The sequence below is a fragment of the Hippocampus bargibanti genome, linkage group LG01 (assembly GCF_051943395.1).
Source record: "Hippocampus bargibanti isolate YZ-2025 linkage group LG01, ASM5194339v1, whole genome shotgun sequence".
Taxonomy (NCBI): Eukaryota; Metazoa; Chordata; class Actinopteri; order Syngnathiformes; family Syngnathidae; genus Hippocampus; species Hippocampus bargibanti.
This window is the reverse complement of record NC_142734.1, coordinates 26,954,996-26,982,254: the sequence shown is the minus strand read 5'-3', so window position 1 is coordinate 26,982,254 and position 27,259 is coordinate 26,954,996. Positions and strand designations below refer to the sequence as shown.

The 27,259-nt window shown below is 41.9% G+C and overlaps 1 protein-coding gene across 2 annotated transcripts in view; it reads left to right on the top strand.

The window, feature by feature from the left end:
• cpne5a (copine 5a) overlaps positions 1-27,259 on the top strand; it is a 73,515-nt gene that overhangs the window by 6,108 nt on the left and 40,148 nt on the right. Inside the window, exons 2-7 of one of the 2 annotated variants that reach the window (XM_089006449.1) lie at positions 4,482-4,522; positions 8,839-8,885; positions 10,887-10,990; positions 15,166-15,205; positions 18,313-18,327; positions 18,461-18,537. In XM_089006449.1, the coding sequence (XP_088862575.1) occupies positions 4,482-4,522; positions 8,839-8,885; positions 10,887-10,990; positions 15,166-15,205; positions 18,313-18,327; positions 18,461-18,537 (324 nt within the window). The remainder of the gene's footprint in view (positions 1-4,481; positions 4,523-8,838; positions 8,886-10,886; positions 10,991-15,165; positions 15,206-18,312; positions 18,328-18,460; positions 18,538-27,259) is intronic. The other variant, XM_089006458.1, reaches the window with a different exon arrangement.

Sequence of the window (27,259 nt, the reverse complement as noted above, 5' to 3'; positions counted from 1 at the left end):
GCGCCCTGAGCAGCTTGGGGGCAATCAAAGCAAATAAGTGGATGAGGTCAGCTGAGCCATTTCAAGTGCGCCTCATTTTTCAAAGATTCTGGTTGACTCTGGGCAATACTTTAGTGCAAGTAGGTGGGATGGCGCGCAAGTATAGGATGTCGGACAACACCCGACCATCTTATGGCCATTAAAAAACATAAATCCAAGTACAGACCTTCTGTGTAATTTAAACCAAACATGTCTAAAGTCCATCTCGATGGTCAAATGTGGCTCATAGTCAATTTTCATCCGGCCCGCAGCCTCCTTCATAAAATCTATAATGTCTGGCCTGCATGTCGAATGAATACATTTGGCGGTAACGTGGTTACCGGCGTGTGCTAAGTGCTGCCATCTAGAGGCTCAATTAGAATTAGGAACAACAAATTAGTACTCGTCATGGCGCCCCCTGTGCCGCTGCCTCTAGAACAGCTCCTAACCTTTTTAAATAGCTTTCTGTTCTCCTATTTTGTTTATTTATTTTGCAAATTTCTACATTGTGGGACGATTAAAGGCTTTCTGATTCTGATTCTGATAGTATAGCAGTACTTCTACTACTAATAATACATTTAATTTATAAACACCTTACAGTAATTGACCGAATGAGACCACAAATTTTCTAAAATTGCCATTTTTTTCCTTTTTGAAAAAAAAATCTAAAATGGTGATTTTCTTTTTTCTTACTTCTAAAAATGGTTATTTTCTATATATTTTTTTATTCTAACATTTTGTGTTTGGGAGCCTTTTACTGAGTATCTTCATCTTTATTAAGTTCATAGAGTTGCTTGTTCTGTAGCCACAAGCCAGTGTCTTATCGGGCCGGTCCCAAGCCCGGCTGGCGCGTGTGGCTGCCGCTGCTCACCCGCAGAAAAAACATCCTGTCACTGTATAGTGTCCTTAAAAGTTTTGAAAGGGGCTTATAAATGAAATGTATTATTATTATTATTATTATTATTATTAGTAGTAGTAGTATTACATGTAGTGTTTGCTTTAAGAATGCTGATGGAGAAGTACAAAGAAGGTCAGAAGGAATTGCATTGTGTCTTGAGGGCGTGACCTACTCAGGAACGCGGAAAGAATCATCAAAAAGGTGCGGATGACTCTGATAAGGCCAGAGTCATCCGCACCGAAGAAAACAAACATCAGCGCTGGATCAGGGAGGCCATTGAAATCCGGAAGCGAGGACCAAGGACCATCAACAGGGATGAGGGAGCTTACATGCTCTCTAATACGACGAGCGGAGGAAGTAGTCGCCGAAACATGTCAGCTATTTGAACACCTACACTGTCTGTAAGTAAAGAATTAAAATTATGTATCATGACTGTAAGACAGTTGTGAGGGGTGCTGTTGGTGTGACTGAGGAATTCAAGGTGGAGCTGGGACTCCACTAGGGGTCAGCTCTGAGCCCCTTCTTGTTTGCTATGGTGATGGACAGGCTGACAGACGATGTTAGATAAGAATCTCCTTGGACCATGATGTTTGCCGATGACATTGTGATCTGTAGCAAAAACAGGGAACAGGTGGCGGAGAAACTAAAGATGTGGAGATACGCCCTGGAAAGGAGAGGAATGAAGATCAGTCGCAGCAAGACGGAATATATGTGTGTGAATGAGAGGGATCCAAGTCTAAGAGTGATGCTACAGGGAAAAGAGATAAAGAAGGTGGAGGATTTTAAGTACTTGGGGTCAACTGTCCAGAGTAATGGAGAGTGTGGAAAAGAGGTGAAAGAAGCATGTCCGGGCAGGCTGGAGCGGCTCGAGAAAAATATCAGGTGTGATGTGCGATAGAAGGGTTTCAGCTAGGATGAAAGGAAAAGTATATAAAACGGTGGTGAGACCAGCCGTGATGTTTGGACTGGAGACAGTGCCACTGAAGAAAAGACAGCAAGCAGAGCTGGGGGTAGCAGAGCCGGAGATGTTGAGGTTTTCTTTGGGAGTGACCAGGTTGGATAGGATCAGGAATGAGTACATTAGAAGGACAACTCATATTAGAGACTTTGGAGAGAAAGTCAGAGAGGCCAGACTGAGATGGTTCGGACATGTCCAGAAGATAGAGAGTAACTATATCGGGAGAAGGATGCTGAGCCTTGAACTGCCAGGCAGGAGACCGAGAGGAAGACCGAAGAGGTTTATGGATGAACAGCCAGGCAGCTAGACCGAGGGGAAGACCAAAGAGGAGGTTTATGGATGTTGTCAAAGAGGACATGAAGGCAGCTGGTGTGCGAGAAGAGGATGTACAAAACCGAGTGAAATGGAGGACATTGATTCGCTGTGGCGACCCCTGAAGGGAAAAGCCGAAAGGAAAATATTATTATTATTATTATTATTATTATTATTATTATTATTATTATTATTATTATTATTATTAGGGCGGCCCGGTAGTCGAGTGGTTAGCACACCGGCTTCACAGTGCAGAGGTCGCCGGTTCGCGTCCCGGTCTGGCCTCCCTGTGTGGAGTTTTCATGTTCTCCCCGGACCCGCGTGGGTTTTCTCCGGGTCCTCCGGTTTCCTCCCACACTCTAAAAACATGCATGGCAGGCAGATTGACCACTCCAAATTGTCCCGAGGTGTGAGTGTGAGAGTGACTGTTGTATGTCTTTGTGTGCCCTGCGATTGGCTGGCAACCAATTCAGGGTGTCCCCCGCCTCGTGCCCGAAGACAGCTGAGATAGGCTCCAGCAACCCCCGCGACCCTAATGAGGAATAAGCGGTACGGAAAATGAGATGAGATGAGATGAGATTATTATTACTATTAATACAAAGGGTTGTGTCAGGAAGGGCATCCGACGTATAAGCCTGGCCAAAACAAATATGCAAATCAAACCTCTAAAGATGGAGGACACTGATTTGCTGTGGTGACCCCTTGAAGGGAAAAGCTGAAAGGAAAAGAAGATGTTTCAAATGAACCAAACCACCTGCTTAAGATAGTTGAAATTAAAAGTAAAAAAGCAAATGAGAAACACAGAATGGCTTAATTAATTGCTGTTCTATGTGAATAAAGACCTCCAAATTTGAAAAAAAGATTAATCTTTTATTATTATGCTCCAAACTACATTAGTATTAAATCATAAATCAGACATGTTTTCTAAGTCATCACCCAGGTAGCAAAACATCTGCGGCTCTTTTCACCAACGGAGCCATCTGCCGACCTCTTCCTTCGGTGGCACCCGGTGTCCCCACCTCCCCCCAACACCTCCTTCATTATTCAATCTCTGCAGCTCCACAGAATGTGACGGAATTTCAGTTTGGTTTGAAGAGGATTATGAAGTCAAATCGACTTGGTGTCACGGTTTGCGAGGTGGTGATGGTTGTGGATCCCAAATAAGCAGGCAGGAGGGAGCAGCAGGTTGTATTTGACAAATTGTATTAAAATAAAATCAGCAGGAACAAAATCTAAAACATCAAAGTCATCCGAACAGAAAAGTACAAAGTATCAAAGAAAACCATGAGTAAAAATCTGCAAAGATCAAACAAACCTGACAGGGTGAAGCAAACACATACAATGATACGACACGGAATGGTCGTGCCACTGATCGGAACGACCAACACCTGTGCAGGTGCAGGCGGGGCCGACAGCGCCACCCGTTGGTCGCCAACCAGATCATGACACTTGGTATTAAATATATATTTCCAGGACATACATCAAGTATGGATTTACCAATTTGTGATCTGATTCCTTCTTTGTTAGCTCCACTGGTACTAAAATGTGGGATTGATTGACATAATCCCACCCCCCTCCAGTTTTCCAGTTTCTCCGCCCATGATTTGGCAGACAGGCTCGGGGGAAAATCTGCCAATTTCAAGTGGGGGCTGCCGTTTGCCCCCTCATGTCAAAATATTTAAACTAGGCACCAAAATGTTCACTTCATCACATTGAATTGTTCACTTTCATCACATTGAATTGCTTAAAATTGAAAAAAATATCAATTTATTATCTTAGCGTGTTGGAGTGGAATAATGTTGTAAAAGTGACCCCGTTCGCGTTATTTTTCAAGATGTGTTTCAGGCTAAGCACTGTGTCTCATAATTGATACTAAGCTAACACAAAAAGGCAGTCGTTGGCACGTATGCTTTTTCCGATCTTCTGCTTGTGATATTTCGACAGCAGTCAGGTCATTCTGAGCCCTAAACCTCACAAAGCCGCTTCGATTAGGCCCATACACGTTTCTTGTGTGAGACGGGGGGAGGTGACAAGCACGCCGACGGCACCCCCATTGCTTTGTTGGATTATCTCCAAAATAAAACTCATTTCTATTCATTGAATTTTTAGGTATCTCAGTGTCTTACAGTGATCGTGGCCAAACCCCTGAGACCAATAACCCAAAAATAGATTTGGATAATCTATAATGAAACCTGAATACTTACCATCTGAAATGCGAGTGACGTTAGCATTAGCATGAGATGCTGGAGGAAAAACTGCATTCTGACCCTTGTTTTTCTTTCTCTTCTCTTCTAGAAATCTCTTGGACAGAGACACCTTCTCTAAATCCGACCCATGTAAGCTCTTTTTTGTGTTTCTTTGTTTCTCATCTCATTATCCGTACCGCTTATTCCTCATTAGGGTCGCGGGGGTTGCTGGAGCCTATCTCAGCTGTCTTCGGGCACGAGGCGGGGGACACCCTGAATTGATTGCCAGCCAATCGCAGGGCACACAAAGACATACAACAGTCACTCTCACACTCACACCTAGGGACAAATTGGAGTGGTCAATCTGCCTGCCATGCATGTTTTTGTAGTGTGGGAGGAAACCGGAGGACCCGGAGAAAACCCACGCGGGTCCGGGGAGAACATGCAAACTCCACACAGGGAGGCCGGACCGGGACGCGAACCGGCGACCTCTGCACTGTGAAGCCGGTGTGCTAACCACTCGACTACCGGGCCGCCCTTGTTTCTTTGTTTGAATATTGGTAATTAATTGTAGCTTAGCTTTTGATGATTATCAGGACAGTTTACCGTCACGAAGCGCCTTTGGGTTTTGCTGAGTTCCGTTTGGATGCACAGTAAAGTCTCGTTATATCGATATTCTCGGGAGTCGGAAAAAATATCGATATAACCGGACTATGGATATATTAGATCCTGCGCCGAACTGCATTTCAAAATGAAATGTATGGCTTATTCAATAAACCAAAAGCCACAAACAAAATGGTACGAGCCATGTGGACTCCACTTTCTCAGCGGCTTTCAAAACTTTGAAGTACACTTTTCAGTCAGGGTGTAGGCCGAAGCAGGCTTCTGATTGGCTGCCGGTGCCGAGTATGCAAATTGCCAAACGAACGTTCGTTTGGCAATTTGAAAGTGGAGTCCATGTAGCTTTGAGCAGACAGCACATTGCGAACGCTACATTGTACACCATGAAACGACAAACCACCAAAAACGACGACTGGAGCAAAATCTTCAGCAAGGTATATTTAGCATAAATTAGGCAATGGAGCATTTGTGGTTAGTACTTCCTTAATTAAAAAAAAAAAACCTTGAAACTTTGCAACAATGTTTTTATTTTTTGGGGGCGATTAGACGTCTTAATGTATTTTAAGTTGTGAAAAATCGGGCAGGCAACTTTTCAGAGTTGTCTGCCCGGGTGTCCACTAACTTTTTGTCATGCGTTTCAGACACTGCATAGTATGGTATGGAAAACAGTGATTATTGCAAGTGATAAAAAGATGAATACAACACAATTAAATACATGTATGGAAAACCAAAACTGCAACGTTTACATTACTTACGTTGATAAAGTATTTGCTTCTTGTTGGATTCTCCTCCACAGCTCTATTGCCTTGTACTTCGTTCCAATATCACAATTCTTACATTTCCCCATGGTTGAAATTGGTGTTGAACAACTGTATATAAAAAGACTACAGTATGTTTCAGATGCTATTGCAGGCGTAATGAAGGATGTGAGCTCTGCTAAACGAAAGCTGGTGACATGACCAATGGTGTTACTGTCTGAAATGGAACCAAAGCGTATCAGAAACTCGTAACGTCATTTAAAATTCAGTTTAAATTGGAACTAAAGGCAAAGGAAATGCAATCTAAACCTGATTAATCTCATCAACTCAGCCGACAATTGCGCAAATCACATTTCAGTTTAAATTTGATTTTGTTTGAAACTCAATGTGAACCTGATCTAAACTTTAACCCATGTATTGAACTGAGTTTTTTTACTCCTCATAGAGTCTCCCAGGAGTGATTTATTTTTTTGTGTAAAACACAAACCCAGTTCTTTCCGAAAGCCGGATGAAACAAAATGGCATTTCGTAATCCGGGAATTCTCGTTAAAAAAAAAATGCGGGACGAGAGCGGCGCTTAACAGAAAAAGAGGACGAAGGTGTGTTCCTTTGTGGAAACAAAACGCACTGAGGATGCGACTATGGACCTACTTTGTATTCAGTAGTGTTGCACCGAGCTCTACTTGTGTTAAATTGTGAGATTGGTAAGGAAACAGGAAATCCCATCCTGAAGAAAGTGCGTTTAAATCACATTTTAGTCATGGACGCAGATGACCTTAAGGAAAGATTGCCAAAATGTGTAGCAGGTTCAAAGAGTACTGTATTATAAGCCTTAATTTTCTTCTAAAGATGACTCTGCCCTTTATATGTGAAGTAATAATGAGTCCCAACTGGCAACGACTGTCAGTAGCCACCGACTCGACCCCCAACCCCTTCCCCCGGAGAAAAAGTAGTGGGTGGTGCATGCCAGGATATATAAAACGGTGTTTTATATTCATTTCGGTAATCTCTTGAAGGACAACCGACGTCACTTTTTTGTTTCCTAACTGACATCAGGAAAACGTTTTATAGCATCTAAATTACCCAAAACGCGCAGTATATTTTTAGTCCAATGCAAAACACCAATAATACAAAACAATAGTGTCTAAAAAGTACTTCAATTTGAAACCGGAAGTGGCCAGTTTAAGAAGGTCCCGCCCCCATGTTTGTGGTGTCACGGCAAGACGTCTTGACTTGCTCGAGAATCAAAACAATGACTTCAGATTCGGAGATATGCTTTCCTGTTACTCATCCAGTTATGAATATGATTCAAATAGTTCTGAAGAAGAAAGCATTCATGTTTGCAATCGATTAAATAATTTATTCTGTATCATTTTGAGGCATCAGGGGTGGGAAATGTCTGATAAATAAAAGACTGATAAATTCCTTATATGGAGCTTGGTCACCCTCTTCTGCCTCTTTTTGGTCCTACACAACGTTTTCAGGCCAAAGTACAGAAAAATGCATTGACGTGATGGAAGGACTGCTACCATGTGTCTTTTTATCGGTCAGGGGCGTTCTTTCAGTGACGTAACGTACGGACTCGTCACCAACTCAAAAACAAGACTTCCGGAATATTCAGCGCGAGTCTTAAAATGTAAAATATAGCTATATGCGGTGGAATCTTTCTAAAATACGCTCAATAGAAGTCATTTGAAGACATTTTACAAATTATGGACACAACTTGTCCGGAGATGTCGGTTGTCCTTTAAAGTTACTTTACAAGGTGGAATGGAAATGGGAATTTGCCATTTTCTGATTATTTTTTTGTTTTTATTTAGTGTCTCCAAAAAAATGTTTATTTCTGAAATTTGTAAGTCCAAAATAGATATAAAACGGCAGTTCAGTTTGGTAATCTCTCAAAATTACTTCGCCAGGCAGAATTTTTTTCTCGATTTCACCATCATTTTCCGTTTTGGGCGTAATGATTCAAAAAGGAAATTTGCGTTTTTTTGCTTGTTTTTGTATTTAGTGTCTCAAGAAAAAAACAATTTCAGAAATATTTCACTCCCAAGTACATATAAAGCGGCTTTTCATTTCGGTAATATCTTAAAATGACTTCGCCAGGTTATTTTTTTTCTCAACTTCTCCACAACTTTCCGTTTTTGGCACAATGGAAAATTTTGCGTTTTTTGCTTATTTTTGTATTTCGCGTCTCAATAAAGAAATTGGATATTTCAGAAAAATTTAAGGCCAAAATATTCCATGAAAACCTCTTAGGAACATAAACATTTTAAAGAAGCATGCGGTAATCTCTGAAAATCACATTTATTGTTGTATTGTGATTAAAGTCAAGTCAAAGTAAATTTTATTGTCAAATATGCTAATATGCATGACATACAGTACAGATGAAATCACTGTCCTCTCGGACCCAGCGTGCAAGGCACTTATAATTTTTTTAACGAAGGAGGATCAACTCAGATAAAACCCTGAAGTATTTTTGAGCTCATAAAAATGGAGAAAATACGATACATTATACTATTCTTAAATTATATTTTCGTGTTTCATATCAACAAAGGAAAATAATGGCTATTTTGTTGATATTCCCTTTATCGCATCACTGTCCGTGTCATGGGTGCATTACGTAACCCCAGCCTTTACTGAACCTCCCTTTAAAATGTGGTGGTGCGCCTTATATACGGAAAACTTTTTTTAAACATGTCATTCATTGGGGCGGTGCCTTATAGTCTGGTGCACTTTATACAGCGGAAAATACGGTATTTTACATGCGCATTCGGTCAATTTCCTATGAGCTCGTGTATACAAACGTTTGGCCCTCAAACGTGGCCCAAAACTACAGAACTTGGCCTTCTCCTGGTTTCGTTGTCTCATTAGCTGATATTTCAGTCACTGCTGACGCTTCATCGAAAATGGCGGGGGTGGGGTGGGATTATTTCATTTATTAAAGATGCGACTCAAAATTAGGAACTGGCATTGCCGTACAATTTCAAGGTCACAATCTGACACGGAGGCGACTCACTCGTCATATTTTGATGATGAAACCATTTTCTTTGTTTTTATGGCTTCTGCTTTCTTCTCTCTTGGCAGTGGTGGTGTTGTACACGCAGGGTGTGGAGTGCAAACAGTGGCGAGAGGTAAGACCCCCAGAAGCTCCACACCCTCACCTCCAGAAGACACACACGAGCGCACGCTGCACTGTCAACTCCACGAACTCTTCCGCCACCTGTTTGTTGGATTTGGTGTGCATGGATCGGTAGCGCCTGCCTGAGGGCAGTAGCTGGAAAAGGTGGTGGGCATGGTGCGCAGGGTCCAGCACAATGCTTTGGCACCATCCTCAGATATCTCGGACTGTTGTGGAAAAATGCCACGGAAAATTAAACAAAAAGTGTGAATTTGGTGCGCCTCGATCGGTAGCACCTGCCTGAGGGGAGTAGCTGGAAAAGGTGGTGCGCAGAGTGCGTAGGGTCCAGGTTGGGGCTTTGCAGAAAAATCCCATTAAAAATGAAATGAATGAATTTACGAGGAGCCAATTTCCAATGGGTACGCTGGACATATAAAACGGGCTATCGTCATTTCCAATGGCGTGCTCGTTGATCTTTTACGGTGGAGCTTTGGGAATCACCAATCGAGCGATGCTGAAAAATGGATGATCTCCCGGGAGGGGGTCTTATCCGTCATGAAAACTGAAATTTGACATGGGTGCAGACCAGCCTTGAGAAAACACACTTTACTTCCTCTCCTCAATCCGCTACTGATTCCCATTCCTCTCTCGCTGATAAATTGGCGCTGGAATGTCCCTCAGAGGGAAACCTCTCATTTCATTGTTTTTCTCACTCTCGGAGAATACCAAGGCATAAGTATGTTTTAACGGCTTGGCTAAACGTCCCAGATGCCGATGTAACGACAGAATGAATGTCACATACTGTCAAACCTGGGTTTTCGAACATAATCCGTCCAGAAACCTTTTTGAAAAGCGATTTGGTCAAAAAGCGAAACATTTCCCATTATAATCAATGTAATCAACGCCATTTTTTATTTTTTTATTTATCGTGATTAAACAATACAAACAATGGTGAGACCAGCCATGTTGTTTGGACTGGAGACAGTGCCACTGAAGAAAAGACAGGAAGCAGAGCTGGAGGTGGCAGAGCTCAAGGTGTTGAGGTTTTCTTTGGGAGTGACCAGGTTGGATAGGATCAGGAATGAGTACATTAGAGGGACAACTCATATTAGAGGCTTAGGAGAGAAAGTCAGAGAGGCCAGACTGAGATGGTTTGGACATGTCCAGAGGAGAGAGAGTGACTATATCGGGAGAAGGATGTTGAGCCTTGAACTGCCAGGCATGAGACCGAGAGGAAGACCGAAGAGGAGGTTTATGGATGTGATCAAAGAGGACATGAAGGTAGCTGGTATGAGAGAAGAGGATGCACAAAACCGGGATAGATGGAGGACATTGATTCGCTGTGGCGACCCCTGAAGGGAAAAGCTGAAAGGAAAAGAAGAAGAAGAAGAAACAATACAAACACGTCTGCTCACAATGGAGCGCTACACGAGGATAATGTGTCGGTCACAATGAGACATGACATGAGGCAATGACGTATAAGAAGCAGAGGGGAATCGAGTGGTGCATTCAGGTGCACTCAGTTTGGTCGAGAACCGAAATTCGGTTGTAAACCAAAACATTTGAAAACCCAGGTTTGACTGTGCGCCGAATTTTGTATTGACGTACTCTGGCCGCCTATCAAGTGTTTGCCTTTGCCCTTTTTTTTTGTTTTTCCCTTCTCCTCTCAATCACGTGATTGGACAATCGTGTGCTGCCAATACCACGTTGATGAATTCAACCTGGCTGCAGTCAGACAAATTATCGGTTCCGCGATATGCTGCAGATGGCGTTTCTGATTACGTTCCGAATGGATGCCAAGATTGGCGTCGCTTTGTTGACACATCAACTGTGATCAATTGACGCCCGTGCGTCAATGCGGTACACCCGAGGCCTCACCTGTTGCGGAGTAGTTTGGCAACTCATTTCCGATTAGCGACAGTCTTTGCCATGTGACAGGCGACGTGAATTGGAGTGAAGCCATATTGAAAATATGTTCTCATTGTTTTTGCCATATCTCCATGTTGTGATCCAGTTTGGAAGAACGGAGGTGATTGACAACACTCTGAACCCGGACTTTGTCAGGAAATACATCCTGGACTACTTCTTTGAAGAGAAGCAGAACCTGCGCTTTGACGTGTAAGTTATCCGCTTTGATGAGCTCCCCTGAGACCGCAACCAAGCTGACCTGAGGGCGCTGCTCCAAATCTTTCTCTCCGCATACTCGCTGAGCTTCCCCACTCGTGCTCACGTCGGGCAGTTGAAAAAGGGAGTCCACAACCACCTCCCCCATCCATAATATGTAAATTAGTCAAGGAATCATTTCAACCTTTGAAACAAAAACATAAATACATAAATCAAAAAATAAATACAGTAAAGTCTCGTTATATCGATATTCAAGGGAGTCCGAAAAAATATCGATATAACCAGGACTATCGATATATCCGACCCTGTTTGCATGTAGTTTTCTCCGTGCGTGCATAGAAATAGTATCGATATAACCGGGACTATCGATATATCCGATATCGATATAACGAGACTTTACTGTATGTCAACAAACGAACACATGAATAGATGTAAATAATAGATCAATAAAAACTGATAAACAAACTAATAAATACACAAATCAATGAATAAATGAATAGATAAATCAAGAAGTGAAAATACAAATAAATGAATGAACAGACAAATTAACAAATAAATAAACAGATAGATAGATAGATAGATAGATAGATAGATAGATAGATAGATAGATAGATAGATAGATAGATAGATAGATAGATAGATAGATAGCGGGAGGGAGTGAGGGATAGACTTTCCATATGTGTGAACCCTGGTGGTCCATCCAACAGTCAAAACCTAACGTGACCCCCAGTGCAGATTCCTTCTGATGGAGGTCGACTTGAAAAAAAATGAGGAATTTTTCCTTCAGTTTTCCTTTGCCTCAAGTTTATAGATAGACAGATCAGTAAGTAAATGAATAAATAAATACACAAATACATAAATACACAAATAAATAAATAAATAAATAAATATGGTGGTCAGATGGAAGATGAATGAGTGAATGAAAGAAAATAAGTAAATATATAAACAAAAATCCAGATGAAGGTAGCGCCAGCTAGCAGCTGTGGATTAATTTCAATTTGGTCCAAAAGAACAACCTGAGTTCTTTACCACCCCCACCCCACTCCTGGACATTTTTGTTTTGCTTTATCGAGTGATTTTATTTACAACACCTATGAAAATGTGACATGCGTGGGGGGGGGGGGGGGGTACACATCTCCTTTAAAGTTAATTGAGAGGAACATGACGGGCGCTAATGATTGACTGTGCTGTTGACATAAAGCTGCCGATATGACAGCGCATGAATTCTTGCCGCCCATTCACAATGCTAACTTACCACTTTCGTTGAAATCGGAATATAGTCGCCATCAAAAAAATGCGGCTCGCCAACCCGCTTTTTGTGCGGCGTAAAATATATCATATATAATAAATAATGTCCTTATTCCCTCGTCCTCTAACCTGAATTTCATTTTCTCCTCGTCTTGCGTCTCTCCGGAGGAATTATTCATCGCCGCTTTGTCCCCATAGAAAATGATGAGGGTGATACATATTTCATATCAATTTTTATCCCTAATCTCGCCGGCTGTCAAAACCAAGCAAGTCTTTAAAAACTTGCCGAGATCTCATGTACATGACCAGGCACACACACATGCACACACACACACACACACACACACACACACACACACACACACACACACACACACACACACACACACACACACACACACACACACGCACACACGTACACATGGTATAATTTATAGGTACATGTTGAGATAACATTATATTGTTGTTCTTTGCACTCTGACAGCTCCTGAATTCCATCCCTCGTGAGCAACGGTATCCAAATAAAAATGCAGAATGGTTACAAATACATGTTTTTCATTGAGATAATTATTGCGGCTGCTATTTTTTTTTTTTTTACAAAATCTTTGGGTATGAGAAAAGGTGAAAATAAATCATTATGCGTTGGATGAAAACAGTTTTATTTTGAAATATAAAGCAAAAAAAAACCACAATAAAGAAGCTCACTACTAGCCTGGCTCTTCTGTACTTCACATGTAAGACAGAAATGCTAAATGCTAATTAGCAACAAGTCCTTCCACGAATCAAGCCAAAAGTGAGATACAGTGATACCTCAGCTTACAAACTGAATTGGTTCCCAGAAAGTGTGTATAAGGCAAAGTTTGTCTTCCAAACATTTATTTCCCATAGGAAAACATTAAAAATGAGAATAATTAGTTCCCAGGTCCCCATAAAACACAATTTCCTACTAAATAAGCCTGAAAACTACACAAAATATACCGTATTTCACGTATAATAAATGTGCTATTGTATTGTAATTAAAGAAATAAACTGTACTATATAATAAAGTCATTTTATTTACCTTTGTGATGGTAGTTGTCAATGGATGGTAGCAATGGTCAACTTAGCGTAATGGCACAGGGATGCTAAGTCACACAAACGCGCACCTCGTTCATGTTTTTCGATGATCTTCTTCTGCTTGACCGTAATTTTCTTTTGTGTCCGCTTCGGTTTAACACTAGCCTGTGGTGGGATCTTTTTCGGTCCCATAATAGCAAAAGTACTCCATTCGATAACAAACCACATCCGCACTCAATGAGGGTGTGGAAAACTAGTCCGCCAGCCAACGTGGCGCTGTTCGACTCTGTGGTTTGGTGTTCTTCCGTCGAAAACTAGTCCGCCTGCCACCGTGGTGCTCCGTATGGATTGGTCTGGTTGCCAAAAACTACTTCGTATGCCAAGATTATATCCTCGTGAATTTAATGTTCATAAGGTGAAAAGTTCGTGAGCTAAAGTGTTCGTAAGCCGAGGTATCACTGTACTGTATTTTTTGACACGTCCAATAATGACGCGAACGGTTCATGCTATCCTCAATGGCGGTGACCCGGTTAGTGAGGCGCACCTTTAATTTGAGAGCCACCCGTTCCCCCGCCAATCAAATGAACTCTGCCAAGTCCCTTGCGGACACTTGAGTGTGCAGAGATTTTTCTTTCTCCTCCAGAATTCATTTTTTTTTTTGCAATGCGATGGGGGTGGAAATGTAGATTGAAACAGCAGGGGAGTCTGTCCCTTCGCAATTAGATGGGGACTCATTTACATCTTGCTTTTATCACTGGGGGAGGCGTTAGGGGGAGGAGAGGTGGGTACCCGAGGCCTTCTGGAGTTTAATTACTTTTACGTTGACTGGCAGACGCCTGCGATTTAAGGCCTCGTTTACACAGGATGGATGGAGAGGGAGACAGATGTTTTTTTTACATTACATTCCATTTTTACAATTCGAAAGATGTCCAAGGGCGGCTCTGTGACCCAGTGGTGAGCGTGTCGACCTCGCAGTGCAGAAGTCATGGGTTCAAATCCCGTCTCAGGGCCTCCGTATCGAGTTTTGATGTTCTCCACGGGCCTGCGTGGGTTTTCTACGGGTACTCCGGTTTCCTCCCACATTCCCCAAAAACATGCGTGGCAGGTTGATTGAATGCTCAAAAGAAAAAAAACGGCTTGAGGTGGGAATGTGAGTGATGGTTTGTTGTTTCTGTGGGCCTAGCGATTGGCTGGTATTGTGAGCGGTTCAGGGTGTCCCCTGCCTACTGCCTAAAGACAGCTGGGTTGGGCTCCAGCACCCATCGCGACCCTAGGTTAAAGCGGTCTGGAAAATGGATGCATGAACTTTCCTGTAAGCCGTTTTATGACTCCTTTTTTTTAAATTGAATGAAATTAAATTGGCTGGCAACCATTTCAGGGTGTCCGCCGCCTAGTGCCCAAGAATGGCTGAAGTCTCCAGCACCCCCGCCACCCTAATGAGGAATAAGCGGTACGGATAATGGATTTTATTTTATCTTATTTTATCTTACTTTATTTAAATTACATTAAATTAAATTAAATTAAATTAAGATTTGATTTACATTAAATTAAATTAAGATTTAAATTAAATTACATTCAATTAGATTAAATTAAATTAACTGGTAACTGGTCCAGGGTGTGCCCCGTCTAGTGTCCGAAGGCAGCTGGGACAGGCTCCAGAACCCCCCGCAACCCGAATGAGGAATAAGCGGTCTGGAAAAAGGATGGAAAGACGTCCCGGGGACCCAATTTACTGTTTGCGGCAAATTAGGATGACAACAAAGCAGACTCGTTTCAATTTCAAGATGTCAACAAATGTGTTGAAAACTGTGCCGCTTTTGCTGTGCATTTTTTTATGATTTTTTTTTCTCTCTCGATGGTTTCAGGTTTGATATTGATTCTCGGAGTCCCGATCTGGCCAAGCATGTGAGTAAAAAGCTCCTTCTCTGCAGACCCCCAAAGCTAAAGTGCACCTCGTTGCCCCCTCGGTGTTGTTCGTCCTGTCCCAGTTTTGCTTTGCTTGCTTCAATGTGAGCATGTCGCACACTTTGTAGTCGCTTGCAAATCGAATGAGGCGCCACATTGGAGTAACGGATGGCATCATGCGCCAAAGTGGAAAATAGATTTCGTTCAATTCCCCTTTGGAGAATATACGAATCAAACTTACAGGTTCAAAGTTCCACACTATGATCAGGAATAAGAAACAAAACCACGCGCTTGATGGATTCCGAATGTGCGTTTGGAGAGAAGAGCGTTTGCTTTGCATGCGACCAAACATTCTGGCTCCCGCCTTCTTCTGCTCGCTCGTCAAGTTTTGCCGTGCGTTGCTAAAGCTTGTTTTCACACACCTCTCATCATGCGGTCATCCTTCACGTGCCATCCGTCACCACGATCTATACGATGCCCGCCCCACCGCTCCCAAATGACCGTATTTTCCGGAGTATAAGGTGCACCCCCAATGAATTATGTATTTTCAAAGTTTTTTCCATACATAAGCAGTGTCTGAAACTCATTACAAAAAGGTAGCGGACACCAGGGCAGACAACTCTGAAAAGTTGCCTGCCCCATTTTTCACAACTTGAAACACAATAAGACGACTAATCGCAAAAAAAACATTGTTGCGAAGTATAAATGATTTTTTTTAATTAAGGAAGTACCTAGCACAAATGCTCCCTTGCTTAATTTATGGTAAATATCCCTTGCTGAAGATTTTGCTCCAGTTGTCATTTGTCGTCATGATGAGACGTTTGCGTTGCGTTGTCTGCTACAAGCCATGTGGCTCCTCTTTCTAAGCGCCTTTCAAAACTTTCAAGTACACTTTACAGTCAAACTTTATTGTCAAACGAACGTTAGTTTGCCAATTTGCATACTCTGCACGGCAGCTAATCAGAAGCCTGTTTTGTGCTTTGGACTATACCGTGACTGTAAAGTGTACTTGAGAATTTTGAAAGACGCTTAGAAAGAGGAGTCCACGTGGCTTGTAGCAATTTACTTGTACCTTTTGATTTATTGAATAAAACAAACTTTGATTTGAAATATATATTTTATTTTTTGTTTTGAAGAAGTTGCCACCCGGGCCGAGACGTTTTGAAATTGGTACGCCCTATGAGGTGCACCTTCAATGAATGATATATTGAAGAAAGGTGTTCCATACATTTTAAAAGAGGAGTTCAGTCGAGGGTGGGGTTACGCAATCACTTTGCTGCTGTGAAATGGAAATTTCTCCACTGTGAGACTAATAAAGGCATATCCATCCATCCATCCAATGCACCCATTAGACAAATGGAATGTCAGCATAACAGCCCGATTTCGTCACCCTTTTCCTTTTTTGATGTCAAACACGGAAACAGAATAATAATAAAAATAATACATTTCATTTAGAAGCGCCTTTCAAAACTCTCAAGGACACTTTACAGTCATAGGATAGAAATTGCAAAATAGACATACACACACGCACACTCAAAGAAATAAAAATTGCATTCTCGCAGCTGATGATCAATCTTCTGTCTTTACAACATTTATGTTCCTGAGAGTATTTCATGTAATATTTTCACCTTAAAATCTTCAGGAATAAATGAATTGTGTTTGTTTTTTGAGACACCAAATACAAAAACAATTTTGTATTTTTTCCATTTCTAATCATGATGCCAAAAACTGAAAATTATATCAAAATCTTGAAAAAAATTCCCCTGGCAAACTAATTTGAAGAGATTACCGAAATGAAACGCCGTTTTCAGATATATTTTGGCCTTAAAATTGTCACGATCTGGTTGGCGACCAACGGGTGGTGCTGTCGGCCCTGCCTGCACCTGCACAGGTGTTGGTCATTCCGATCAGTGGCAGACTGTCACGTTCTGGTTGGCGACCAACGGGTAGTGCTGTCGGCCCCGCCCTCAGTTGCACAGGTGCTGGTCATCTTCATCAGTGGCAGTTAAAAGGACTCCCGGCACGACCATTCGGTGTCGGGTCATTGTACTGTGTATGTGTTTGCTGCACCCTGTCAGGTTTGTTTCATCTTGGCAGACTTTTACTCATGGTTTTCTTTGATACTTTGTATTTTTCTGTTCGGATGACTTTGATGTTTTAGATTTTGTTCCTGCTGACTTTATTTTAATACAATTTGTCAAATGCAAACTGCTGCTCCCTCCTGCCTGCTTATTGAGGATCCACCACCAACACCACCTTGCAAATCCCCCAAAAAATCTGAAATTAACACTTTTTTGAGACACTAAATGCAAAAATAAGCAAACAATGCCAAATTTTCAATTTATAATCAATGTACCAGAAACGGAAAATTACCTGGCAAAGTCATTTTAAGAGATCACTGAAATGAAAAACCGCTTTATACATATTTGGGCGTTAAAATGTTCAGAAATAAACAAAACATTTTTTTTAGACACTAAAAACAAAAAGAAGCAAACAATGTCAAATTTTCCATTTCTTATCATTGACCCAGAAACGCAATATGATGGCGATATTGAGAAAAAAATTCCCCCAGCCTGTCATTTGAAGAGATTACCAAAATGAAATGCCATTTTTGTATATTTTGGCCTTACATTTTTCAGAATTAAATGATTTTTTTGAGATACTAAATATGAAAACAAGCAAAAAATGACAAATTACATATGCGTGTGTGCGTGCATGTGTGAGTGTGTGTGTGCAGCAGACTTCTATATGGGCACATATACAAAAAAATCCTGTTGTGGCTGCTGACAGTAGTTGTGCAACCTTTTGTGGCCCAATATGACTTCCTATCTAACGCGCACCTAATTATAAGGCTCAGGGTCAGCTTTGGAAGAAAATCAAGACTTTTGGGTGCGCCTTATACACCGGAAAATACAGTCTTGCTCTCCATGTTGCTCCAAGATGATTTCGGTTCTGTTCCGTGATTTGCTCACTTTTGCCACTGCGACTGCTCCCCGGTTTCTCTGTCCCTTCTCTCTTTCTCTCCTGATTCCGTCCTTTCTTCCTCTTCCTCCTCTTCCTCCTCCTTCTCCTCCTCCTCCTCCTTCTTCTCCGCACTTGGGAAAAAGCCGGCCGACGTTAACGTACGTGTCTGCCTCAGATGTCCTCTCAATTCTGACTGTACAAGGCCTGGAATGATACTCAACTCATGTTTTTGTCGCTCCCGCCTTAACATGCCGCCAAACCGGCGACTGATCTCCACGCCACTCATCGCAGGACTTTCTGGGACAGGTCCACTGCACCCTGGGAGAGATTGTGGGCTCGCCCGCAAGTCGCCTGGAAAAGTCTCTCAGGTATGTTTGTATTTTTTTTTTTTTTTTTTTCAAGCCCATTTTCACCAAGTGCTTTCTGGGCTATGCAAACACCACTTTCACACCACTTGGATAAAATTGTACCTTCATAGATTTGCTTTTCGCTATTTCACATGCAATCCGAATCACTTCAAATGACTTCTACTGAGCGTATTTTACAAAGATTCAACCGCATATAGCTATATTTTACGTTTTAAGACTCGCACTCAATATTCAGGAAGTCTTGTTTTGAGTTGGTGACGATACCTACCGTGATGTCACGGTAGATATCGTCACTGACCGAGAAAGCGACACACAATGCATTTTGGGTACTTTGTTTGGTTTGAAAACTTCGTGTTGATCCGTGTTGATGGCGAAATTAGAAGGAAAACACATAAATAACCCAATGGAGAATCGTTGTGTGATATGCACCAAGACTACTATTTGATACTCGCTGACATAAATACCCAGCAGACAAATCAGCCCATTTCCAACGGAGCTTGGGCGCCATCTTGTGCATTTTCTGGGACGCTACATTGCTGTCATTGACGGCTTGAATTGATATGGGAAGACTCCTTTAATCGATTGCAAACATTTATTATTTCCTCTTCAGAACTATTTCAATCATATTCATAACTGGATGAGTAAAGCATCTTCTCAGAATCTGAACTCCCTGAACCCATTATTTTGTTTCTTGAGCAAGGCAAGACGACCTGGCGTGACGTCACGAACTGGGGGTGGGACTTTATGAAAATCCTCAGTTTCGAGCTGATTCGTGGCAGTTTTTGGACATTTTAAGTCATTCTTTTTTGGTGTTTTGCATTTGACTAAAAATATCAGCCTGTGTGTTTTGGGTATTTTAGATACTATAAAACGTTTTTCTGATGTCAGTTAGGAAACAAAAAGTGTCGATTGTCCTTTAATGGAAATTAGATTTTTTTTAATGTCTTTTGCCTGTTCCTGGTCAAATTTTATTTTATTTTATTTTATTTTTATTGCTTCTTTTTTTTAACTTGTCGGGTGTGATGCTAGTGTGGCGTCAGCTGCGATTGTCCTTACAGTTGAGGTGTGATTTTTTTTTTTCCCTACGTCAGGCCCAATAATAATAATAATAATAATAATAATAATAATAATAATACATTTCATTTATAAGCGCCTTTCAAAACTCTCAAGGACACTTTACAGTCACAGGATATTTTTGCTGCAGGTGAGTCGCGGCAGCCACACGCGCAAGCGTTCACTCAACCCGGTCCATTCATCCACGTCTCAAACTGTTTTTGCGAAGTACTTGTAAATAACACTCAGGGTGTTTTTAAATGCACCTATGTAGAAGGAAATGGGATTTGGGAGTGACTGAACCATGGATTAGAGGGGCTTGTGTTGAGATGTCAGACCCGGGCGGTTGTCTTCGGGCTGCTTCAATAGTCAGATGAGGAGGCTTCATGGTAACATTTTCTCTGCTTCACACAAAAAAATGTCACAATGGTATTGTGAGCGATGCCCAAAGTGCCCTCTGGTTCTGCTAACAGGATGACAAACTGTGGACACTTTTTAACGGGATTGATTCTGCTCCTCAATGGATGCACCATCTCACTCACCGTCTCACTGTGGACTTGAGAAATAGACATTCTGAGAGGTTTCCATTTAGCTCTTTGAATGGTGAAAACAGCGCCATTTGCCCTATCAACAACGGCCCGAGTTCATTTCCTTGTTACGCATCCGAGCGTTCCCTAATGGGGACTCGAGGAATACAGGTAGAAAGGAAACATGTTGGCTGTCCTTTTCAAAGGAGCCTTCCTTCCCCAAGGCGCGTCGGATCAATGACCTGTTTTCAGAGATCCCTGTTTCTACACACTTCACCCCTCCCTCTCCCGCCTTCGAGGCATTTTGGCGGACGGCTTCGTTTTAATGCAGGCTTTCAAACCACATCCTCCGACCTTCATTTTTTTTATGACCAGCATCCATATTTTTTTCACTTCCATTGGTATTTGCAAAAAATGCTTTGTATTTGGATCAATTTGAGTGTGAGAGGGCATCTGTTCTAAATCCCACACGGGCGCTTCTCCTGTTTGTATTTGATATGATCAGAGGGCCTGATGTTCGGTGTAATTCAGTTCCAAGGATCTGTGTGAAATGTGATCACAATGAGCAGGGTTTGGTGGCACGGCGGAAAGAGTCTTGTCCACATCCATCTTGCTGTTCTGTGGTTGTGGGTTCAAATCCATGCTTCCTGTGTGCAGCAACTATTTTGGATTCTTTTTTTTTAATCCGCTTGCTTTGATTTAATTTTGACTGTTATCTTTTTAATTCATTTTTTTTTTGAGTGGGTCTGTCTGTCCGTCTGTCTGTCTGTCTATCTATCTATCTATCTATCTATCTATCTATCTATCTATCTATCTATCTATCTATCTATCTATCTATCTATCTATCTATCTATCTATCTGTCTGTCTGTCTGTCTGTCTGTCTGTCTGTCTGTCTGTCTGTCTGTCTGTCTGTCTGTCTGGCTGGCTGGCTGGCTGGCGAGGTAGCTATTCATAACAACAACAATAATAAGAATAATACATTACATTTATATTCACCTTTCAAAACTCTCAAGGACACTTTACATTTAAAGCTAGCTCAATAGCTATTCATATAGCTAGCTAGCTATTTACCTATTAATACAACGAGGTTGGTAGCTAGCTAACTACCTAGTCATATAGTTAGTTAGCTAGATACCTATTTATATAGCTAGCTAGATAATGGAGTTTGTGTTACAGACGCCATGTACTCCTTTTCAATTTTTTATGCTGGCCGCATTTCGCAACATCCGTCACGACGCTGCGTTGACGGATTCGATGAGAAGTTAGGTCGCGATGCGTCCCCCTTTTCCATTCAGTTGTCTTCGTGAGAAATGTTGGAACGGAGACCAATTTTATTAATCATTAGTTCCAAGCTGTTTTGTCAAGAGGAGACGTTCAAATGTTGTGATCCCAACAGATCGATGTTCTGGTGGCCTTTTTTTTTCATGGCTTTTTGTACGACTTCATCGACACACTAAAAATGAACGTTCCCCGCAAGCGCTGACAGCGCCATGCAGAGAGCCACAAAAAAAAGGAAAACATCTCACCACTCATCAATCTATTCACCAGAGGAAAATAAAGAGCAGCTTGTATCTACGCTCTTTTTAAAACGCCCGTGAGGAGGTCAAGGCGACCCTTTAATGCGGCTTTTCAGCAGCGGTCCGAGACTAAAGTGCGCCGAACACACGTTTGGAAATGAAGGTGTTGCATAATCCTCAATGAAGAGAGCAAGACATTTGCAAGTGGGGGGTGGTTGTGGGAAAATTAAATTACAGTCATAAGATGTTTGGAAAATTACACATGCTCATCAGGAGGAAAATAATGTTTTTCTTTGTTTTTTTTTGTTTGTTTTTTGGGGGGGTAATTAAAGTATTAAAAAAGTGAAATGAATATTCAATTTAAATTTTCAATGTCTATTCAAATCAGGGGTGTCAAATTCATTTTTGGCTGCGGGCCAAATTGTAGTGACAGTTTTCTCTCGGAGGGCCGTTAAAAATTTAGGGAAGCCATTTGAATGTTTCATCCCCACCACATATTTCATGTAGAGCGCATAACAAATTAATGAATAACTAGTTTTGTAATTTGAATACAAACATAATGACTGTTATTGTGGTTTACATATGACTATTTGAAATTTCGGTTGGGACTTTAGCAAGCATCGTGCAATTTCACAAGTGTGATTTATTTTCACGGAGCAAATAAAATGCGGTGACGGGCCAGATTTGGCCCCCGGGCCTTGACTTTGAGACATATGATGTAAATATTGTCAATCGAGTCATGGTTACATAAGTCAATTGTTGACGTATCTCATCGAATCTGATGAGCGTACATCCCGCCGCAAAGAAGACCGCACCCTGCACCAGCTGCTCAATGGAAATTAAAAAAAAACATCATCTTCTCACACACTCGCACTTGGACTGTTGAGCAGGCAACCCCCCACCTCTTTTCCTCTCGCGTGACATGTTGCGGCATGTTTAAATATCAAGAGCATCCTTCATCTTAATGGCTTCGTGTGAGCAGCATCAACAATTGCAACCCTCCTCCCCCCACACCCCTCCCTATTTGAACTTTCATCTCCCTTCCAACCAAACGCTTCGGAATACGGAACGTCGCCATGGTAAGGCGCCCATGCCAAACATCAGCTTCCCTCACAGATGGGCAGATTATGGATGGCCATCGTACAGTTGAGTCTTCATATTTATGAGGGTAAAATTAACATATTTGGCCGACCTATTCTTCAAGTGATTTCTTTGTTCGTTTGTTAAAGTTTTTTTTTTCATATCTCAAGTCGTCTTTCCCCATATCCGTATTGATGGAAATTCCACAAATCCGTGTGGTCTCTCATGACATTACAGTGGGGCATCGGTTTACTAACACCTTGCCTTACGAATTTTTCGGTTTCCGAACATTAAATTTATGAAAATTAAACCTTGGATTAAGCACTACTTTTCGCGATGCACACCGCCCACCACGGCGGGCGGAGTAATCTTCGGCGGAAGAACACAAAAGCACACGACCGAACAGCGCCCCAGCCGGCCTACCTTTCCACACCCCCTTTCTATGAGTGCACATGTCGATCGTCTTCAACGACACTTTTGCTGTTATGGGACCGACAAAAAACCCCACCACAGGCTCGTGTTCAGACGAAGAAGACACAAAACAAAATTACAGTCGAGGAGAAGGAGATCATTGAGAAACACGAACAAGGTGTGCGTCTGTGGCGTCACAGGTGCGCACCGCGGCTTTCACGTGAATCTCAGCCTGACACATTTCCCACGCTGTGTGTCACTTCCCTGAGAGTAACTTTCTCCTACAATTCGACAAATAAATAGACCGGTACCGATATGCGAAACCCACCATTGCTACACAAAGGCGTTATTTACTCGATGCTTTCACATGACACGGAACTTGTCACGTGCGAGTTGACAGCTGGGGCGGGGTCGTCGCTCCCGACCTCCGCCAGCTCCCGACCTCCGCCAGCTGTTGTCAATCCTATGATCACCGATACTGGGACATTTCAACGAGTCGCTGTCACCTCAGCAGTGACATGATTACGACGCCTCGCGCCTCGCCAGTGTCTTGGACTTGCCAGCACAAGAGTTTGCTTCGCCCGAGGTGATTGTTACCCGCGATCGTGTAAGTTTGTTGCTTTCCGGGATCACGATTCTTTTTCACCCCCGCGTGCCATTTTTTTTGCCTAACTTGATAGGCTGGACAGATCGCCCCGCCCGCCTTCTTTTGTCGCGTCTGTGTAAGCTCTCAGTCGTACAGGAGTGGTCCATCGATGAGAAGGTTTCTTCAGCCGTCATCTGTGTCGGACGTTTCGCCTCTATCCAAGAGGCTTCGTCAGCGAACTAAAGTCTTACTGGTGGTATCGGCCCTATTTATATATCCCTAATGTCCAGACATGGCGGCGCCGGACACAGCTATGATAGGTCCCTACTCTCAGGTTGGGGGGAGCAGAGGACCACTCCCAGTGGCCCCACCGAATGTTCCTACATTCCTGACTAACGACTGGCCTGTTTGCCCTACTCCCTCCGGTAACACCTCGTCAGCATTACGAATGTTGCCTAACCTGTGTTGCCTAACGATCCAAATTGAACCTCACCCCACCAGACCGGTTTAATGAAGGATTTAGTTGTTTTATGAGAATCGCTTCTTCTACTCCCCTTTCAAACCATCTATGTTCTTTCGCTAAGATTTTAACCTCATTGTCATCAAATTAGTGGTTGCTAGCTTTTAGGTGCAAATGTACTGCCGATTGAGGCCCATTAGTATTATCCCTGCGATGTTGATAAAGTCTTTTTTTGAGAATTTCTTGAGTCTCCCCAATGTACTGCTCTTTACAATTTTCATTCTTACAATGTATTGAATAAACTACATTACTTTGTTTTTCATTTGGCAGCCTATCTTTTGGATGCACTAATTTTTGCCTTAACGTGTTTATCGGTTTGAAAAAAGTAGGAATTTTGTGTTGCCAAAGGACTCTTTGTAGTTTTTCAGAAACTCCTGCAATGTAAGGTACTGCTACTCCTCTCCTTTTTGTATTTTGAGAATTTTTGGTTTCATTCCCTATTCTTTCTTTCTGACATTTGTTGAATGACCACTGAGGGTACTCATAGTTAGTGAGTGCTCTCCTGATATGTTTTGATTCCTCCTCTCTACCTTCAATGCTTGTTGGTATTAGTTTAGCCCTATGCTGGATGGTTCTGATAACTCCTAGTTTGTGTTGTAAAAGGCGGTTAGAATCAAAAAGTAAGTATTGGTCAGTGTGCGTAGCCTTCCTAAAGACTTCTGTTTTTGCGCTCTGTCCTCTTTTATAATTACTTCACAATCCCAGAAGGTTAGTTGGTTCTCTTTAATGTCCTCATGAGTAAATTTAATGTTGATGTCTACCGAGTTGAGGTGATCTGTGAAGTATTGAATTTCTTGTTTTTTAATTATGACAAAAGTATCGTCCACATATCTAAACCAGTGTCTAGGTTTTGTCCCCGGGAAGGATGTGAGGGCCTGTTTCTCCATCTCTTCCATGTACAGATTAGCCACTATGGGTGAAACTGGTGCGCCCATAGCACAACCATGAATTTGTTTGTAAAATTTCTCCCTAAATTGAAAATACGTAGTAGTATTTCCAATAATTGGCAGATGTGAGCCGGTTTAAGTTTGGTTCTTTCATGCAGAGAAACGTCCGACAGCAGTCTCGTCTTCACCACTGAGACTGCTGTTGGGGTTGGGACAGATATAAAGAGAGAAGTCACATCATAAGATGCCAACGTTTCCACAGGTTGCAATATAAGGTCTTTGATCCTCTCTACAAACCCTGTGGTGTTCTCTACGTGATATTCTGTCTTACCAACCAACGGAGGTAAGATAGTTTTTAAATATTTGGCTACATTGTATGTAGAGGAGTCAATGCTACAAACAATGGGTCTGAGGGGGAACCCTTCTTTATGTATTTTTGGCAGGCCATAGATACATGGCGTGGCCTCTCCCGCGTATAATCTAAAATACATCTGTCTGTCTATATGTTTTCCTTTCTCTAACTTTTGGAGACAGTCTATCATTTCTTTCTTTTATCTATTGGAAGGGTCCCTTTTTAGTTGTTCATAAATGTTAGAATCACTGATTAACCTATTTATTTTGTCTTCATAATCCAATGTGTTGAGAAGCACTCTGCATCTGCCCTTGCCTGCTGGCCAAATAGTAATATTTTTGTCTTTTTGTAGAGTAGTTAACGCCTTTCTCTCTTCTAATGTTATGTTGGACGGAGGTAGTTTGGCACTACTGAGGAGGGCTGATATTTTAATGCGTAGATCATCTGCCTCTGCATACGAAAGTTTATTTTTAATAGCCGATTCAGTAGCTGTGATGTAATCTATTGTAGGAATTGTTTTGGGAGTTACTGAGAAATTTTAACCTTTGGTTAGTACAGCCTTTTCTGTCTCTGAGAGATCTCTGTCTGACAAATTTTTGATCCAATTCTCCCTTGAAATCTGCTCATTCCTAATTTTTAGCGTGTTTACCAGTAGCTGAGATTGTTTCAGTAAAAGTAATTTTTGAAATTTACCCTTTTGTCTCGCTCTGCTTTTGCTGTGGTGCCTCATGTATCCGGACATTAGGGATATATAAATAGGGCCGACACGACCAGTAAGACTTTAGTTCGCTGACAAAGCCTCTTTGTTAGGAGGTGAAACGTCCGACACCTTCAAAAAAAGTACATATGACGGCTGAAGAAACCTTCTCATCAATTAAGAGCCATCAACGACCATCACAAATGTAAATAAAGTGACTTTATTATACAGTGCAGTGTATTTCTTTCATTAAAATACAATATCACATTTATCCTAAATAGAATAAGGTATGTTGGGTGTAGTTTTAAGGCTTATTTATTTGAAAATTATATTTTATGGAAACCTGGAAACGGGTTGTTCTCATTTTAATGGTTTCCTATGGGAAATTAATTTTTGGGATACACACCTTTCGCCTTACACACTCTGTCTGGGAACCAATTAAGTTCGTAAGCCAAGGACCCACTATACAAAATAACGAACGTTAAATTCGCAAGAATATGATCTTGGCATACAAACCATTTTTCGGGAAACACACAGAGCGCCACAGGGAGTGATGTGTCGCTCGCTAACGAGCCAGTTCTTGGAGCTGGATCTCTGAAGTGAACGAGAAGCTGAAAATGGCAGCCGACTTTTTTTTGTCCTCTATGCCCCGCCCCCAGTCTTTGGTTAAAGCAGCTCGTGATTGGTCAAGATCCGTGGTAGAGGAGGGAGGGGACAGATGCAGCAGGACACACGCAGCAGTGAGCAGGGGGAGGGGTTACTGAAACACAGAGCTGCACATGAAGAGGAAAGGCAGACGACAGAGCTTGAAACAAAAAACAAAAGTGAAAAAAAACAAAAGTGAAAAGGTGACAATATGGCGAGAAAACACAGTGAAATTTGGACTCGTTTCAACTTTATTGAGAGTTCAAAGGCACAGTGTAGACTGCAAGGTTAAAATATCCCATCAATCAGGCTCCACAAATAACCCGCACAAGCCATATTTACAATTTGTAGAGTAGTAGGGAACCAGCTATTAATGAAGTTTCGACTGTGTCTGCCTGCATCTGTTGCAATATCACAACTTCCAAGATGTACAACCCAGAACTTCT